Raw genomic sequence first — 17,347 nt, forward strand, 5'->3', positions numbered from 1 at the left:
GCTCTGTCCCAGCCCTTGCACAGCCCACTGCTTCATTCAGACCTTTATGGAAGAGAAATAATTCATTAGGATGCAAAACTGAGGGAAGTAAAATCTGCACCTTTTAGAGAAGGAGACATTCTCTGCTATTTGACCGGGTCTGATCTTCACAGCTCCACCACAGCAAGGCTCAGCATCTGTGTGCTGCTGGGTAGTTTTCCCTACCCAGTACTGTCCCTATGTTTCCTGCTCTGAAACCCCTGCCTTTTTCCAAGCCAAACAAATGGCAATTTGAAACCTAAATGGGAAGGGTTGTTTTTTCTGACTCTGGAGAGGGGGATGTTTATATGGAAAAAAGCTTTTTTAGAAGCACTGACATTATATTCCAGAGATGACAGATGGTTTAAAATCTGTATTGTGAATTAGCTTACAGATTTATGGTAGGCTCATTGGTCAAAAAGGAAAAGAACAAGATAAATAACTTAAGCAAACTCATTTTTAGGCTAAAAGGACTATATAATATAGACAAACAGCAACAAAGAATCTCTGCATTATTTTCATTTAAAACCACAACAACTGTGCTGCAAGTATTACTTTGGAGTTATTTTAACTGATGCTATGTGAATCAACTTTTAACAAACTCAACTACATGCAGGAATCCCAATTTAGAGCATAACTGTACACTGTACCCTAAAACTCTGTTCAGGCCATGAAAGGTTTTCACCATCCAACCGTAAGTGCTGCCATGGGCTGAGGAGATGGAGAGAAATGCAAAAGCTCCTGTTTGTTCCTCCCTGAAAGGCAGCTTTGGACTTCTAGTCTTGGACTCACGGGATAGAAAAAAGGAATGACAAATTACATCCAACTATTCATCAGTTCATCAAATTAGCTGCAACACTGTTTCCTTAGAGTAATGTTGCTTTGACTTCCCATAGACAGAATATTAATAGAAGTGCATAATCAAGTGAAAGGAATATTTAGCTGACCAACATAATTAAAAAAGAAACAAAAAAAAAAATCAGAGGAAAAGGCCTTTTTGGCCCAAATACTCAGCTAAAACCCTGAAAAAATACTGATTTCTCTTGGAAACAATCAGTTCTGGGATACCAATGGTTCAATCCACTGATACAAATCATCAGTGAATCACAGAATCATTAAGATTAGAAAAGACCACTAAGATCATCTAGTCCAACAGTGACCCACATCCACTATGCCCACTAACCACGTCCCTCACTGCCATATCTCCACAGTTCTTGAATACCTCCAGGAATGGTGACCCCACCACCTCCATGAGCAGCCTGTGCCAATACAATCAAGCAGACCAGAAGCTGCTTAGAATGCCAGGACTAATAGACCTCCACAAACTCTAGAAAGAGCATGGAAAACCTTGGTTGGATTTCTACAGTAGCCCAGAAGAGCAGTTCAGCATGGAACATCTATCAGGTGTGGTCATAGGAGGCTTGGTGTAAAACAGCCTGAGGAGAAAATCATTTCGCTGGACATTTCTATAGATATGATAGTAAATGAACAACAAACTCCTTCCATCAGTACAGCCTTAATTTTTATCTCTCTCACGATTCTACAGCATTAACCCAAAAAACTAGACCACCAAATGTTTAGAAGGACCAGCCATACTGAAAACACGTGGACCCACACTGGACCTAACCAAAATATTCCAGACCTGAGTATCCAACCTCTAGTTAAGTTTAAAATAAAAATAAAATAAAACACCTCATTTCGATGGATCCTTGGAAACAAGGATTTCAATGACCTGAGAAGTAAAGCAGGTTGCACTTTCATTGATTATTTCATTGATTTTTGATGTTTTATCTCTATTGTAAATGGTAGGGACAATGACACCCACTTGAAAATATACAGGATATGGACAATGCCCAGTTTTAAACTCTAGTTTTAAAGCAGCAGAGTAGGAAAAGGAAGGCAAGATGATTCTACAGGTAACATCACAATCTTCAGACCACCTCGATCCTTTCGTTAGCAGTGGCATCAGAATGTCACATGCTATATTTAACAGCTGCAACATTGCAGGGAGTTCACGGGCCGCGCAAAACACGCTTCTCTTTATGACCCACAGACACAGACTGCTATTTCTACTGGCCACTAGAGCAACATTTTAGGGAAAGGCTGGGCACCAGCCCTTTTACCAGCATAATTTAAAACAAAAGTAAAGAAAATGAGACACTGTCACACAGCTTTAAAAAGGCAGACTCCTAGTCTTTTCTCATATGCATTCTACAAGAATTTCTAGCGTGGATTTAATAGACATCCTTCCTCTAGGGTCATTTCTCATTTCATTCATCCTTTTTAATCTTCCCATTTTATATGGATAATAACAGTATCTTAATGAAATGCATGGTGCACTGAGATAAACAAGGAGAGAGGGATCCCCAGCTGGAGCTACACTGATACAGAGCAGCCTCCAGTCTAGTCTAGGCACAAAGGGAAGGAAATCAGAAGCAAACAAGCCTCTGTACTGAAGCCATGGGTCACTAACAAACAGTCAGGCAGAGCTGCTGGCTACACCTCTGAATTCAGCTTCAACTACCAGCAAAATTATCTGCCTCTAATTAAAATAAATTAGAAGAAAAATGACCTTATAGTGGATAATCTTAAATCACAGCATTAGGATAGATGATAAAAAGCTGGGCTCTGCACACACGAAGGAGCACAGAGGCACTCCAGCCCAGCTCCAGGACTGACACCCATCCACAGAGTCAATGGGAGAGGTTCTCCTGAGCACCCTACAGACCAAAACATTTTCTGCCTACAAGGGTATGATACTTATTATGGGATGCATGTGCAGACAGCAGACTAAAGTTCACATCTGATAGGAAGCGCGTGCCAACATGAAGGTACTCTGGCACTCTGTTCAGCTTTGTTTCACATCTTACTTCTTCATACATCTTTTCACAATGGTCAAGATGTAAAATACCTACTGAATGCACTAAATTGCTCCTGAATATAGGGAACAGCCAACACTTGCCACCAAGGAGCTTCATCATTAGCATTCACAGGAGAGTGGAAGAACATCCTCCAGGGCTGACCCCAGAAGAACCGGGCTTCCCCAGCACCTAAGAAGCAGCAGACATTTCCTGCCAGGTGTATATATTCTGTCTGTTTTCCTCAGTATCAACAAACAGCAGCTTAGATAGTAAAGACATCAACACCAAATCACTGTAAATGCTTGTCTTCCCCACACTCTCCCATCTGAGAAGAGCAAAACCCTTAAGACAGATGTCACTTAGTGTGTTATTTGTGTCCTTATATTAGGGAGATCCAAACTGGACACGTATTCAAGCCAGACACTGTCTCTCAACTGCCAAACAGAGAGGAAAATCACTGAATCTGCAGACTAAACCTCTCACTAAACCAACCACATATCCAGATCAGAACTACGCCATACCCTTCCCTTCATCAGAGGTGCAGAAGAGCTCTCTCCCTCAATGACAAAGAGATTTTTCCTTGCTGTTTGGAGAACTGCCACACCACATCCTTCACTTTGCAAGCAGAGCTCTCCCCAAGGAGCTAGCCAGGAGTCCTGCTGTGGCATTACCAGATGTCTCACTGCTCCTTTCTTAGCTACCTGTAAAACAAAACTTGACTGCCAATGGAAATATGTAAAAAATAGTAGTACTACCTTGTCTTAATTTGGGATTTAACATGGGCCTGTCACCAATAGCCAAAGACATTAAAAATGGTTGTGAGGGAGTTACAGTGAATATTCATGAACACTTCTTCCTTCCTCTTGCTTAGCCACATTTTGTGATCCAGAAGAACTGCTGGATGTCCCCTTATCTCTACAGTCCCTTGTGTCAGTTACTGTGCAGCATCACAACAAAAGGTAATGGTTTTATGGTAAAGCTGTTGCATGATCCACTCTTGCATAAAGCCACTAGCACAGAGGTAATTATCAGCTTATTTACTTCTATGCCTAACTCTGTAGCCCATGGCATGTATTTGGAGATAAAATGATACTTACTTTCTCTGTAAGGTTCCCAGCTCCAGCAAAAGAAAGGAAATTATCCATGCACACACCTAATAGCCATGCAGTGCTCATTTTTAAAAGAGTCAGAGGCTGCAATGTGCAACAAAGCCTTGCTTAAGTAGAAACTTAATTTAATGGGTTTCTGTAAATTACAATCTCCAACACAATGTCTAAATTCTACCTTTAAAAGTTGGAGAACTGTATTTTCTAGGTTAAGCACTGGAATAGGCTCCCCAGGGGGGTGGTTGAGTCACCATCCCTGGATGTGTTTAAAAACCATTTGGATGTGGTGCTCAGGGACATGATTTAGCAGAGAGTTGTTAGAGTTAGGGTAGTATGCTTAGGTTGTGGTTGGACTCGATGATCGTTAAGATCTTTTCCAACCTGAGCAATTCTATGATTCTATGAATCTAATGTAGAAGAGTTTAATGAAACCAAGACTAAGACATACTCAGCATTTTCAAAGGGTTCACCTATGTTTGTAAGAGGACAAATGCAATTCAAGAAGCTTTCACTTCTCTGCCCTATTAATTAAAAGAGGCTTTATAGCACCACAGCTGGGTGCATACCAGGACCCTACACACAGAAATATCAATGTATTTAAGCCTTCTCATCCTCAAGCAGTTCTCAGAAGGCCTAGGGAAGTTCTTGTTGCCCATTTTCCAGACTGGTTTCTCAGAGGTTCAGCTGAGTATTCCCCAAGTTGGACATTGATCATGCAATGATGACACGCAGAGCTTACATCTGCCACTGAGCAGGATACAGTCACTCATTTGAGCTTGGAACATACAGCATACTGCATGGATGAATGTCTCATGCCTTATTACATCTTTTAGGAAGAGATACTACTGCATTTAAAATAAATGTAGAACCCTCAGCAATGCTTGCATGTTGTCCAAAATCACAGCAAAGGTTAAAAATTCCTGATTTACAATTCCCTTTGTAGGTGCATGTGACAAATATATAACTCATGCAGTTCACACAGGAATCTAAAATATCTTTGTTCTTTGCTCAAGAATGAGAACAAAAATATAAGAAAGACTAGAATTCAGACACGTGCTGATTCAGCACTCAGAGATGTTTCACGAGATACAAGGCTTCTCTTCTGAACTCTGGAATCTCTAATCACTTCTAATTAATTTTCCTACATCATTCATCCCACTGCTTAATTCTTCTGCTACAAACAAAGACATCAGCTTCTCACAGATCATTTAAATTTAACTAAACATCTCCAGGTTTGGTACTTCTTGGTGAATATCTGATTTCTTCCTTCAATTCCTGGTATTTTCCTATCTTACCAAAGCTGTTCTCTAAAGTTTAACAGCTCAGACACTTTCCTGTTACACCAAGGACTCTAGATTTCAACTTCTCTAGTGTTCAATAAATCAGCTTTGAGTCTCTCACAATAAGACAGGAGTCTCTTTCAGCTTCCACCCATGTCCCTGACACTACTACTATTTAACTGCATTATGATTTATAAGTTTAACAACAATTAATTACACAGAGTTCAGGAAAGACTTAAGAGTTGGGACCAGTATCTACTGAAGCATCTCATAGTACAGTGCTTCATACAGAGAGCTTCACTACATCAAGTGGAATTCATAGATTTTGGACAGAGAGATTCCCAGGGTAAAAACCTTTAGAGCAGCCTGAGACAACAAGAGGCTTTCAGAGATGATGAATATCTACAGGTTCCATTGATCTTGCTGGAAATTAAATGTTTTTCTCCACTGGAAATCAGCAGCTTGGTAACAGCCCAAGTAGAGTCAAACCTGGAAACAGAAGTTACAGCTTCCAGGCTATGTTTCTATACTAGCTTTTATCACCTCCATCATTATACTTGGATGACCTCACTCTATGAGCACTTCTCAGTACTTTAGAACCACCAATACTTAACATTTGTTCATTTAACCTCATCTGGTGATTTCTTGGAAGTGATTACAAGAACATCTCTGTTCCAAATAAATTCTCAGACTTAATGGTTTCTCAGAAAAGAGCAGGCAAACAGTCTTGCAGAATTGGAGGACAAATCAGAATATATATATATATACACACACACATATTATAAAAGTCATGACTTCAAATGCAATCTCATGATCTGGTGAAGGGTTTTGACTAAAGCTTTTTTATATGCTGCAGACAGTAGGACTGCTGCCCAGCTATTCAATCTTTCTTCTGGCAGAAGATGTCACGTTCCCATTTGCATTCAATTTTGATCTCTCCCAGACTTCTCATATCTCTCTGAATTCTGGGCTTTGGCTGAGAGCACTAGACATAAGAGCTACAAGCCATGCCACTGTTCTGTGCTGCACTTCCCCAAACGCAAATGCACTCAGATGAGGGCCTGTGACACAAACATATCCTTACATAGGGAGGAAAACCTCTTTGTTGAGGGCTTGAATAAAAAAACCCAGCGTATTGCACGACTCAGAATGGTAAAGGTTTTGAATTTTCTCTTTCTTTTGGCTTAGTGACTTCACCTTCTTTCCCTTCTCACCTTCTCTTACACATATATAACTTGCAGCTGGCAGCTACTCAAAATATAACATGAAATATAAACTGAGGCTTAGGAACCAGATGGAGACTTCACAGAAATAACTTTAAAGGGAAGCAAGGGGAAAAGAAGCCAATGCCTCTATGCCATTACAGAGATTTCTAAGCAGGCAGCTGCATGAGAAGGCAGCCTGTACTTTTGGTGGGAACACCCACACCGCCTGCTATCCTATGTATGTTTTTCCATCACTTCTTATTCATTGTCATATGCTGGTTTAAATGCCACAATCCAATGTTTGTTCTCCTGCCCAGACAAGAAGATTCACACAGGATGACAGCGCTGCAAGTGCAGCTCTCCAGAAACAAAGCATTGCTATTTGAAGTGAAATGGTTAATTGTTTCAGCCACACCACATAGCTGAATGTGCCCTGAGAACTGCCTCTTTACAGACTGCAGCCATTTATGGACTGACTGCCTGGATCGAGGTTTCCTGATTTCAAGAATATATCTGAAGCACAACAGCGTTTTGAATAGGGATCTGATTTGTTACAGCCAAGTATCTGCAAACCTCAGCAGAATAATAATTAAGAAAGAATACAGAGCCATTCCTGTGGCTGTAGAGCACCTCTGAGTGCAAAAACCTCAGGGCACGCTATAGCAAAGAGGGGAAAGCTATCCAATCTATAAGTAAATACTAGAGAGGGAAAAAAAAGAGATGTACAAAGTACATTTACATGGGATTAACCACAAATTGCATACAAAACACAGGAAAAAAGACAAGTGGTTTGGATTTCAGTACCCTGCAAAATCTGGCATAGTATTTACGCACTTAGAATGCATGCCCTGCCTCATGGACAGCAGCAAAGATCTTTCAGTCTGGCTGCATGTAGTCTCTTAGCCAGCCCTGTTCATTCTGAACTGATCCAGCAATAATCTGCACAAGTATGCATGGGATCTGTATCATCAGTCACACGGCACCTTCTCTTGGCCCTTGGCAAGGGCTGGCAGCAGACTCTCGCGATTCTCAGTTCTGCAAAACAGCACTGAAACGGATTTAAGGCAGCCAGGATCTTAAATCACACAAGCAAAGCGCTAACCACATGAGGCAGCCTCTGAAACACCTCTGAAGGTCTTCAAGTAATGGTGTAGGTATGAAGTATGAGAGAGAACAGTTTCTCTCTGTTGGGAACAAAGTAGTTTGTATGTCTTGGGCAGCCTGCAACAAAGCATTAAAACATCCAGGCTGGATGTGGCTCTGGGCAGCCTGGTCTGGTGGTTAGCAACCCTGCACATATCAGGGGGGTTGAAACTAGATGATCATTGTGGTCCTTTTCAACTCAGGCCATTCTACTGGGGAATCTTTGTAGAATCAAACAATTTGAAGAGAAGGTGGTCACACTCCTCATCCTCAGCTTTCCGTGGGCACTAATGCTTATTAGAGAGCTCAGCTGTGAACTTTCACAGAGTACTGAGGTCACAGATACCCTGATGACAGGCTTTGGGTTGGCCCATCTCTTGGTCTTCAGTTGTTGAAGCACAGGCAAAGCCATATGATAATTTAGTGATAAAATTCCCAACACTAAGATGAAAGAAAGGACAGGATCAATTCAATTTGAGACTCATGAGAAATAAAAGCCTTTTACTGTCTAGAACTGGCCAATTTCCATCACATAAAGTGCAACTTCTTAGGATCCAGCTGGCACCCTCTCCAAGGCTCTCTCCATTCTAGGCTACAGACACAACCTCGGGTTTCTCATCGGGTAGATTTACTTCGCTCACTGACTTCAGCAGAGCTGCACCTGTTTCTGCACGCTGAAGCCCTCCTGTTGCCTTAGGAATAAGAAAGTGATTGAGGTTTGCATTGAATCAGCATTCTCCAGCTATTTATTCCCTCTGTCTGCAGAACATCCACCCTTGATCCCTCAGGTTTACAAGCAAAGACTGGGAATTTTTGTGGCAGTTCTTGTAAAAATTTGGCAATGCATCACTTATGCATTGATAGTTAGACTAGATGATCTTGTAGGTCCTTTCCAACTTTGTGATTCTATGATTCCATAGTCTAATTCCACTAACAAAACAGACAAGTCGCGATTATTTCAGATATGAACTGATTTTATCCCCTCGTTTACTGTGTTATTTTTGTTAGAGGATTACATCAATAACTTTTCTATTAAATTCTATCCAAATCTCCCACATGAATGTGAAGCTTCTAGGTTTTCTGGTACTAAACTTATTACAAATTACCATGGAATAGTCAGCCATAAGATAACATATCATATAAAATGCTACCCAAATACTGATGCAAGAAGCCATATTTAATGCTGTGAGATGGGAGAATATTAGCATAGATACAATTTTAGCCAGTGAGGCACAGCAATTCTAGTAGATCTGTTCAAGATTACACCATGGTAGTCACTGTTACAGACACACAACAGTTACAGCTGTATACACCTACAGGTATGGAGAGGGAGAGTGATGACATATTAAGAGAGGATCATTAGATTATGGTTTCTCCCTAAGCCAGAGTCAGCAGGGGATTGTTTGACTGATTGCAGTATGACAGCTATAAAAAGAGGTTAGCATAATATTACAAAAGTGAGAAAATGTCAACAGCATTTATGCAGGAAATTATTTACTCCTATTTCATTGTCCGTATTTTTAAAGGTATCTAGTTTAAATAACAGCTTCCTCTCTGTGTTTGATCCTACAAGAAAGACTGTTTCCATATATAGGACAGTAGAGTGTGTTACCATGGAAATTATTATGATCTACTTAAATTCAACAAATCCAGCCTTGTGGAATATATTCTCCTGAGTACCTCACTTTAATTATTAATGTTCTTTTTAAATAGCAACATCTTTCTGTTTTGACCGAAATCTTTACAAGCAGAGTGAAAACAACAAACCTGGAAAGTGGAATCCTTTGTCCAGCTGCAAAACAGATACAATTATGCCAGGGAAGATGCGAACTGCCCCCAGCCTGCCCTGCCAACATGTTTCAGCTCAGACCTAAATGGATCACTTGAAGTGACACATTTCAGTGTCTGTATCTGCTATGTCCCTGGCCCCTCTTATTTTATTTTTTTTACTTTTTGCAGCAAAAATACAATTAAAATAGTGGGTTCTGTTTGTTGGTGTGTTTTTTTTTTGTTTTTTTTTTTGCAAAAGTATGTGTTCAGTGGTACCTAATCACTCACCATCAATTCATTTCCACACAGCCACCTCTTGTGCTTGTTCCCTAGCTGTGCATGCCCTGCAAACCCATTCAATCTTTTCCTTTAGAGTGTATCACCCAACTCAATGCCTTTCAGCCTCAGCGCAGCTCCAGCATCCATCTTCCTCCTGCAAGTGTCACCATGAATTCTGCAGATAGATTTTAGGAGCCAGATGGTGTTATTCATGATGACTTAACACTGAGGATCAGACAAGCCGATTCTTGTGGGTCACATAATAGGGGATGGCTCACAAGTCTAAGTTTAGATACGCACAGACACAGACCAGTTCTTGAGTTTCCCATGTAGCCCTCCTGGTTTCTCTCCTCTGTCATTGCTTGAGCTCTGCTACATGATGAGCCAGTCTACACAAAATATCCCAGAGCACTTCTGAACTCTTGATTATTTGACTTGGAAAAGTTCCGCTCAAAATCCACATTTACATCGCTCACAAATTCAGAACATGAGACAAGAAGATTATTTTGTTTTTTGGCTGTCTCTAAATATACTTATTTAGAGCCTGGAAACAAGGAATACAGTGAATGAGCTTAACTGAGTTAAGAGAAAGGAAGCAAGAGTATGAACTCAACAGAACAGACGCGTTTCTGGGGCAGGAGCTGCAACTGTTCATTGATGCTGATAGCATTGAATTGCTCGGTAGATCTGAAGGCAGGCTTCACATGTTGCCTTGGCATCCCTGGGACCAGTCCAAAAAGCACAAAACTCCAGACATGAGGAGCATTCTTCCTAGCTCTTCACAAATAGGTTTTTCAGTGCTGGTTTTGTTGTCCCACAAAATCTGCTGCTTCACAGAGTGAAAGTTTACCATTGGAGAGAAGGAGAAAAGCCCAAATGCAGCCTGATTCCTTGGTTGACTGATTCCTTCTTTGGAATTGGCTCTTTAGTAGTAATTAGCACATTAACAGGAAGGGCTGCAGCAAGTAAGTAGGCAGCATTTGGAGAAACATTGGAGAAGCATGACATGAGGCCAGTGCTGTCAGCTGTCTTTCTGTCACTCTTAGTCTTTAACTTGACATCAAACCTTCTGCCTCCGTATAAATGTGTCTCTTCTAAGAAGTAATGCTTACTCTTCTTTTCTTTTTACTGTACCATCTTTCCTTCGGTACCATCACTGCCTCTTTCTGACTATATATCAGCTTTTGCCAGATCCCTGCTTTATCACCTATATAAAATTTGAATCCCTTGTCTCCCCCTGATATATTCCACAGAACGTGTTTACAAGAAACAAACCGCTAAGGAGAAATGCCTGCTCTGTGATGCCTATCAGTATGAGAGAGTTGCTTTGTGTGCAAAACTTGAGAAAGTACCACTAATTTCTCTGGTTCTGTATGCTGTTCCAGGTCCAGAGTGCCTCCCTGGGTCCTTCCTGCAGAATAAGCAGAGCTCCCTATTGTCTCAGTCCTTTTCTCAGGTGGCACACAAACTACAGACAGAAAAGACGCACCTCTTGTTTTGTTGCTTCTTCTAATTCACTTTCTTTCACCACTTGTTTTGCCTGTATTTCACTGATTTAAATTAAGAGCTCCTTAGAACAAAAATCTACTTTTATCTATGTATGTGAAATGCAAACATAGACGATGAACACTATACCACAACAGTGTCACAAAGAGGAGCACAGGACCTTAAATGACTCATCAGGAAGGCACAGTTGCATTTATTCATACGTTATTTATCTTTATAATGTTACAGAACTTAGGAGAACCAGGTAGGGACAAAATCTCATTGCAAAGGGTGCTGTACAATGAAAAACACTAAATTAAAGTTCCCATCCCAAAGAGTTTACAATCTAAATAGCACGTGAGTGACAAGAAAAGGATGCGAATTAAGTGACTTTTTGCCAGATGTTTTGCTTGTGAAGGCTTTGTTCAATCAGACCCTTCCCTCCACTGAGCCATTCCATCTCAACAAGAACCATCTGAAACCTGCTGAGTAGCCCTCACTTTGTGTTACAGTCAAGTGCAACCAAACAAAAAGAAGCCTAGACTCAGACCCCAGTTATTCAGTGAGGACACAGAAGAACTTGTGACACATAATGGGTTGACAGCAACCCAAACTGGCCAATTCTTCTGCGTTGCTCTCAACTCTTCACCAACCCTTATGATCAGCCTGAAAGTTCCAAAATACTGCCTCTGCCTGCTGAAAGCAGGGAAGCAGAAAGGCAAATGCACTCTTACTACCTAGAAGTAGGAGGTGTGATTACACACACTTCTTTGTCTTCCCTGTACTGAGTGTTTCCTCTTGATCTAACAGCTCTTTATTCAATGCATTATCTTTAATGGAAGCTTCTGTGAGATGGCTGTCTCCCTCCATTAACTGCAGTAAGAGCATGGAGGAGTTTTTCTTCAACCTTATCTAATCACTGGACCAGCTGGTCCTTTGAAAGAAACATAACAGCTCATTTTATATCCCACTGCTACTTAAGGATAGATGATGCATGAGTAGCATGGAATTGCTAAAATGTCCAAATATGAATATTTTACAAAACTGTAAGTCAGTGGTTATGATTGCAAAACTTATAATTAAGGAATATAGTAAAAAAAATCTATTATCTAATTAAATCAGCATAACTGATAACCGTCTGCAGGTGGTAGAGCTGCTGTCTTTTCATGGACTGACAGCCACCTGTAGACCACAGGCTGAGTAACTGGAATCTGAATCTCCTTTCTGGGGCCAAACAACCTCTTGTAAGTATTGCAATGCCCAACCTTACAGGCAGTTTGGCTGTTGCATTCTGCTGTCTATAACAGCATTGAGGATCTGGAAGGCAATGCACCATTATTCAGAATATTTAAGTTCTTGGCTGTTTTCGGGTTCTTCGATGTTTTGGGTAGCATCGAAGTCTGCACTTCTGTTCAATCCTCCCACATCCATCCCAAATTCTTAGAACAAAGCCCAGTGGCCAACTCTCATTAATACACTGTTCAAAAACCAATCTGATGACACAAGATTAAATTAATATTTGGAAGTACATTAATACAGTGACATTGAGTGGATCCCCTAAAAGGAAAGTACTGCATTAAGGCAGCTGCAAAGGTCAAGCCCCTTAGTTATTTTCCACAACTTCTAGTCTGGTAAACACCCTCCCTTACCAATCCAGGACTGGTAACATCTGCATTGTATGGTGGTATATCCAAGAAAACCTTCCCCACTGGGGCTAAGAGCACTTCCACCACATCTGTGCTTGTGCAGGGAATATCTGGGTCACAGTTGACAAAGCAGCAGGCAGCGTTATCCCCTGCAGTGTGATCCTCATGCTCACATTTCACATGAAGGGCAAAGCAAATGTCGCACCTGCGCTGGATGCTCCTCTGTCAGTTACTGTCACCAACAGGGTCTGTATCCTCAGCAAAGCCACAATGGCACATCAGGCTGGGAGCCACCGGGACCAGGGAATCTTTGTGTGAGAGATCAGCAGTGCAAGATGTGTTTCCAAGAGATTACACCAACTTATGGTACAGGTAACCATTCTTAGTTCCACTTGCACTGCAGGTGATCCCACTTCCCAGTACATAGAGAAGATGACCATAAGCTCATCCCATAGCTTCCACCAGAAGCATGCTAGGCCTACTGCTGACTGTTGTTTTGTTCAGACCCACCTACTTCCAAGCCAGCAGCCAGATGAAAGGATGCTTCTCATAGATTCCCAAATCCCTCTTACTTCCCCATAGAGCTGGGAATTCCCAGGGAACACATCTGAGGCCGCCGCAAGCAATTTCATAAACATTTGCAGTGCGCTTTTAATGGCAGGAACTGAAATCCGTAAGCCACACTATCATCTCTGCTATCGATGACCTGTCTGATCTAACCTCATTTCTACTGACATCTCCTTCCTCGGTGATGTGTTCCACGCTGAAAGGCTTTCAAGAGGCAATGGGACATGCCAAGCTTCCAGAAACTTGCACTTTTGTTCTTTATTATCCCCATCTTTACTGGAAAAGCATTTCCATGTTAATATAGTGGGCTTAATTTATATATTCCACTTTTAATTTTAAAATATTTTTAGACAACAGCCTAAAGTATAGGAAGTCTCTAACCACCTACGATTGCTGTAGCCAGATTGGACTCTAATAATGAAAACAGATCCCAAGTCCTTCTGCTAGAGTGTTCCCTACCACCTGAAGTGAAAAGAACCTCCTTCGTAATTAATGGCAGTAAGCTGAAGATGGGAGGACATGCCACTGCTCCCTTCTAGTCTGTCTCAAGGAAGACAAATTCAGCACAGTTCACTTCACAGCTGAGGAAACTGAAATACAGATATGCCAGGATGTCCTTTGAGATGTACTCAGAGCTGATGAATAAATAAGGGTTGGTAATTAACTCATGACGAGGTCCCATTCCAGTTACTGTCAGAAACAAAGCAACAAAGACTCCAAGATGCAACAGTCACAACTACAGTGATTCCAGACATCCCTCTGTGAAAAAGTCAGCTGCCTGACTTCACGTGGAAGGGGCGAGGTTGCTCACACTCCTTCAGCATCAATTTGGAAATAGAAGTTGCCAGGACAGAAGCAGCAATGATCAAATCACAGGATGACTGTTTGAAACTGCCACAGCAGTTTGCTGAGGGAATGCATGTCCCAGCCCCAAATGTAAAAATGCACTGAATCACATACCCACTAATTAAAGACGACAGAGCACAGATAAGCAACAGGGGTAATAAAAGTGACAAAGCATTCAAGAACCAAAGCAAGGGTTTGCTTTTAGTTTTAGAGCCCTTACTATTAGCTGAGTCATATTGGTAAATCCCACATAGACCAACAGAAGTCCTAAAAGCAGAAAGCAAGATTCACAAAATGATTAAATCACACCATGATATTTTCCCTCATAATCCTTATCAGCTAACAAGATTTGAAGGGGAGGGAGGATGGGGGGGAGGAAAGCTGAATAGGCATGGGAAAAAAAAAAGCCTAAACCAGGTGGCCATTCTACTTAGAGCACAGCTATCTGTACTGATGGATGAGTTGACAATTCATAATCAGATGAGGAAATCAGATTATACAGTTTAGATCTTCGTAATGATCCTAATCTGAAGGCCACTGTATATTGAGGAGTCAGCACCCACACACCAGTTAACCTGCACAGGTACAGATTGTGCTGTGCTATGCCACAGGTGCAGTTTGGCCTTCTGGCCCATGATGTGCTGCACTAATCCCTCAGCTGCAGGGTAAACTGTGCTGGCTAACTGTAACACAGGAGCCTAGAGGAAGCTCACAGCAGTCACCAGCAGTTACACCTGCCTGTCCTTGTCGTCACAAGAAGTACAGCAACAAGTTCTCCTGCATATATCCCTTTCATTCGTTAGTAGAAATGATGAACAGAATTGCCTTTTCTTTTTTAAAGCAATCTCTATAAATGCTCTGAAGACCAAAATGTCAGGTCACCTCCCCCAGGCAGATCTGCATGGTGCACTGCAGCCAGCCAGAAGGGCTGGTCCACATCACACATAGCCCAACATCTGCAGGGACATAAGATTACCAGTGTTCTCCTCTCTTTCTTTACAATGCTAGCCCCAGTAAACTGCATCTTAAGCAATACTCGATGGCATTGTGATGTTGCTGGGATTATAACAAACCCACACCTTCCTGGTGCAGAGCATTCTTAAAGGACAGGTTATATAGTAAGTGGTGTTGCTAAGATAGCGGTGATCAAGGCTAGCTTGTACAAGATTTCCTTATGTTACTTTTTTTTAAACTATTACTATGACTAATATTTAATTAGCACGTTCAAATTATCATTTGCCATTGACATTCTAGCATAAGGAATAACTGGTACCACCCACTACACATGATTCCATTCTGTGACATGCTGCTCAGACAAAGCAAAGAGGACGGGAAGGTCTGTGTGCTCAGCTAATTACCTGAATGCAATGTCAAGTGCTCTGTGTGCTGCCCCTATCCTACCCCAGTCAATGTGCCTAAGATGAAATCACCTGTGTATGTGTGTGTGTGTGCACCAATGCAAGCAGAATTACCATCTCGTTTGACATTCCTTGTTCTTGAGGATTATTTGGATTACACGATGATTATTATTTTCAAAGCAGAAATCAGTCCAGAAGGAAGGGAAGGAAAGAAAAGCAGCCTTGGACAATACATGCTACAGCTTGTAGTGCTATAAGAGATACCTGCAGTTATACCGTTCAAATTAAATCACTTCAATGCTAACATGCTTTCTTTGAATGAAGTGCACCAATGCTAGCAACAACTGCAGCTGAATCCAGCTCATAAACCTCTGGGGGCTACATTCAACTCTAGAACCCTCCAAATCCTTCACATCCAACAGCCCCCAACACCTTTGTGATATATAGAGATAGCTAAGATCGAGTTGAGTTTTTCTTTTTATGTTTCATCTCAAAATGCAAGAAATGAGACCCTGAAAATGCCTTAATGGAACCACGCTGATGGTGCAACCTCATGGCACATTTCTTGCAGACAAAGAAAGTGACAGGCCTTTCCAGATCTTCCTCCACGCCTTCAGAGCATGGGAGATGTTCTCCTGAGCTCCAAGCCCTCTGTACAGAGAAAACCCCGAACGATCTGTGTGGTTCGGCACTGCAGCCTCCAGCAGCCACATCGCCCAGATGGGAGCTTGTGCCACAGCGGCCATCCCGCGGCCCCACCTTCGGCATCACCTCACCTCCTCGCGCATTTTCCGAGTGGCACCCAAAACGCCTTTTCCTCCCGAATCTCTCGCCAGGAGGGGCAGCTGGGGCGAAGTATCTCGGCAGGTGGGGGAAGACATCTCCCTGCCGCCCGGGCAGCGTTTGCATGAAATTTGTGCCCGCACCAGGGCACGGACGAGCCGGAGGACAGGGGCACGGAGCCGCACGCTTCCCCTCCCAGGCTGGGGGTCCTCGGGGTTGCCCAAGCGGCCGCCCGATCTCGCTAACAAAGCCCCGTTCCCTCGGTGAAGCAGCCACCAGCGGGGCCGCGCTCTCCCGCAGCCGCTCTCCCCGTCACCTTGCGCCGTGACAGCTCCGCAGCGTTCCGCAGCCCACCCGTAATATCCCCGCGCTGCGAATCGCCGGCGGCTACTCACACCACTAGTCTGGAGATGATCCATGACACCATGGCTCCGCTGGCTCTCCCGGCACGGAGGGCTCGCCCCCGTCTCCTCGCCCGCCGCCGGCCGCCGCCCGAGTGAGCGGGGCGGGCGGCTCGGCCATCCGGCCCCGCAGCCTCAGCGCAGCCTCACTGGCGGCACCGCCGGCAGCCAACGCGCAGCCGGCCTCGGCCGCGGAGATTGGGCAGAGCCCGGGGCCCCGCCGCCGCCCCCCGCGGGACTCGGGGCTGCGGGAGGAGGAGGAGCCCGAGCCCCCGCCGCGTTGGTCCCGCCGGGCTGCCCCCGCCTCGCTGCCGGAGACGGGGAGCCCCGGTGCGAGGGCGGCGAGGGGACAGCCAGGGCGGGGTGCCGGGGCGGCTTTCGGACGTCCCCGAGGAGGAGAACCCCCCCGTCCAGCCTCTCTGGCTCCCGTGCCAGCACAGCAGTGCAAGGGGAGCTCCTGGGCTCCAGGTTGTGTCCGAGCCTTTGAGCCTGGCCCCATCCTCTTGCACCTTTTCATAGCGATTTATGGCTGTGGGTGAGAAGCCTTAAGCCCCTCTGTTCCACGCTGAGCAGCCCCAGTTCCGTCAGCCTTTCCTTAC

At 43.3% G+C, this 17,347-nt stretch overlaps 1 protein-coding gene across 7 annotated transcripts in view; it reads right to left on the reverse strand.

Annotated features, from left to right (window-relative positions):
• Positions 1-17,074, reverse strand: part of REEP1 (receptor accessory protein 1) — a 62,690-nt gene extending 45,616 nt beyond the window's left edge. For 2 of the 7 annotated variants that reach the window (XM_090139847.1, XM_090139850.1), the window contains exon 1: positions 16,743-17,006. In XM_090139847.1, the coding sequence (XP_089995973.1) occupies positions 16,743-16,774 (32 nt within the window). In that variant the 5' untranslated portion in view covers positions 16,775-17,006. Of the gene's footprint in view, positions 1-16,742 lie in introns of all 7 variants that reach the window. The other 5 variants (XM_090139849.1, XM_090139845.1, XM_090139846.1 and 2 more) reach the window with 4 other exon arrangements.
• Positions 17,075-17,347: the final 273 nt, after the last annotated feature.

Source organism: Phasianus colchicus, chromosome 4 (genome assembly GCF_987193195.1).
Source record: "Phasianus colchicus chromosome 4, bPhaCol1.hap1.1, whole genome shotgun sequence".
In the NCBI taxonomy this organism is placed as follows: domain Eukaryota; kingdom Metazoa; phylum Chordata; class Aves; order Galliformes; family Phasianidae; genus Phasianus; species Phasianus colchicus.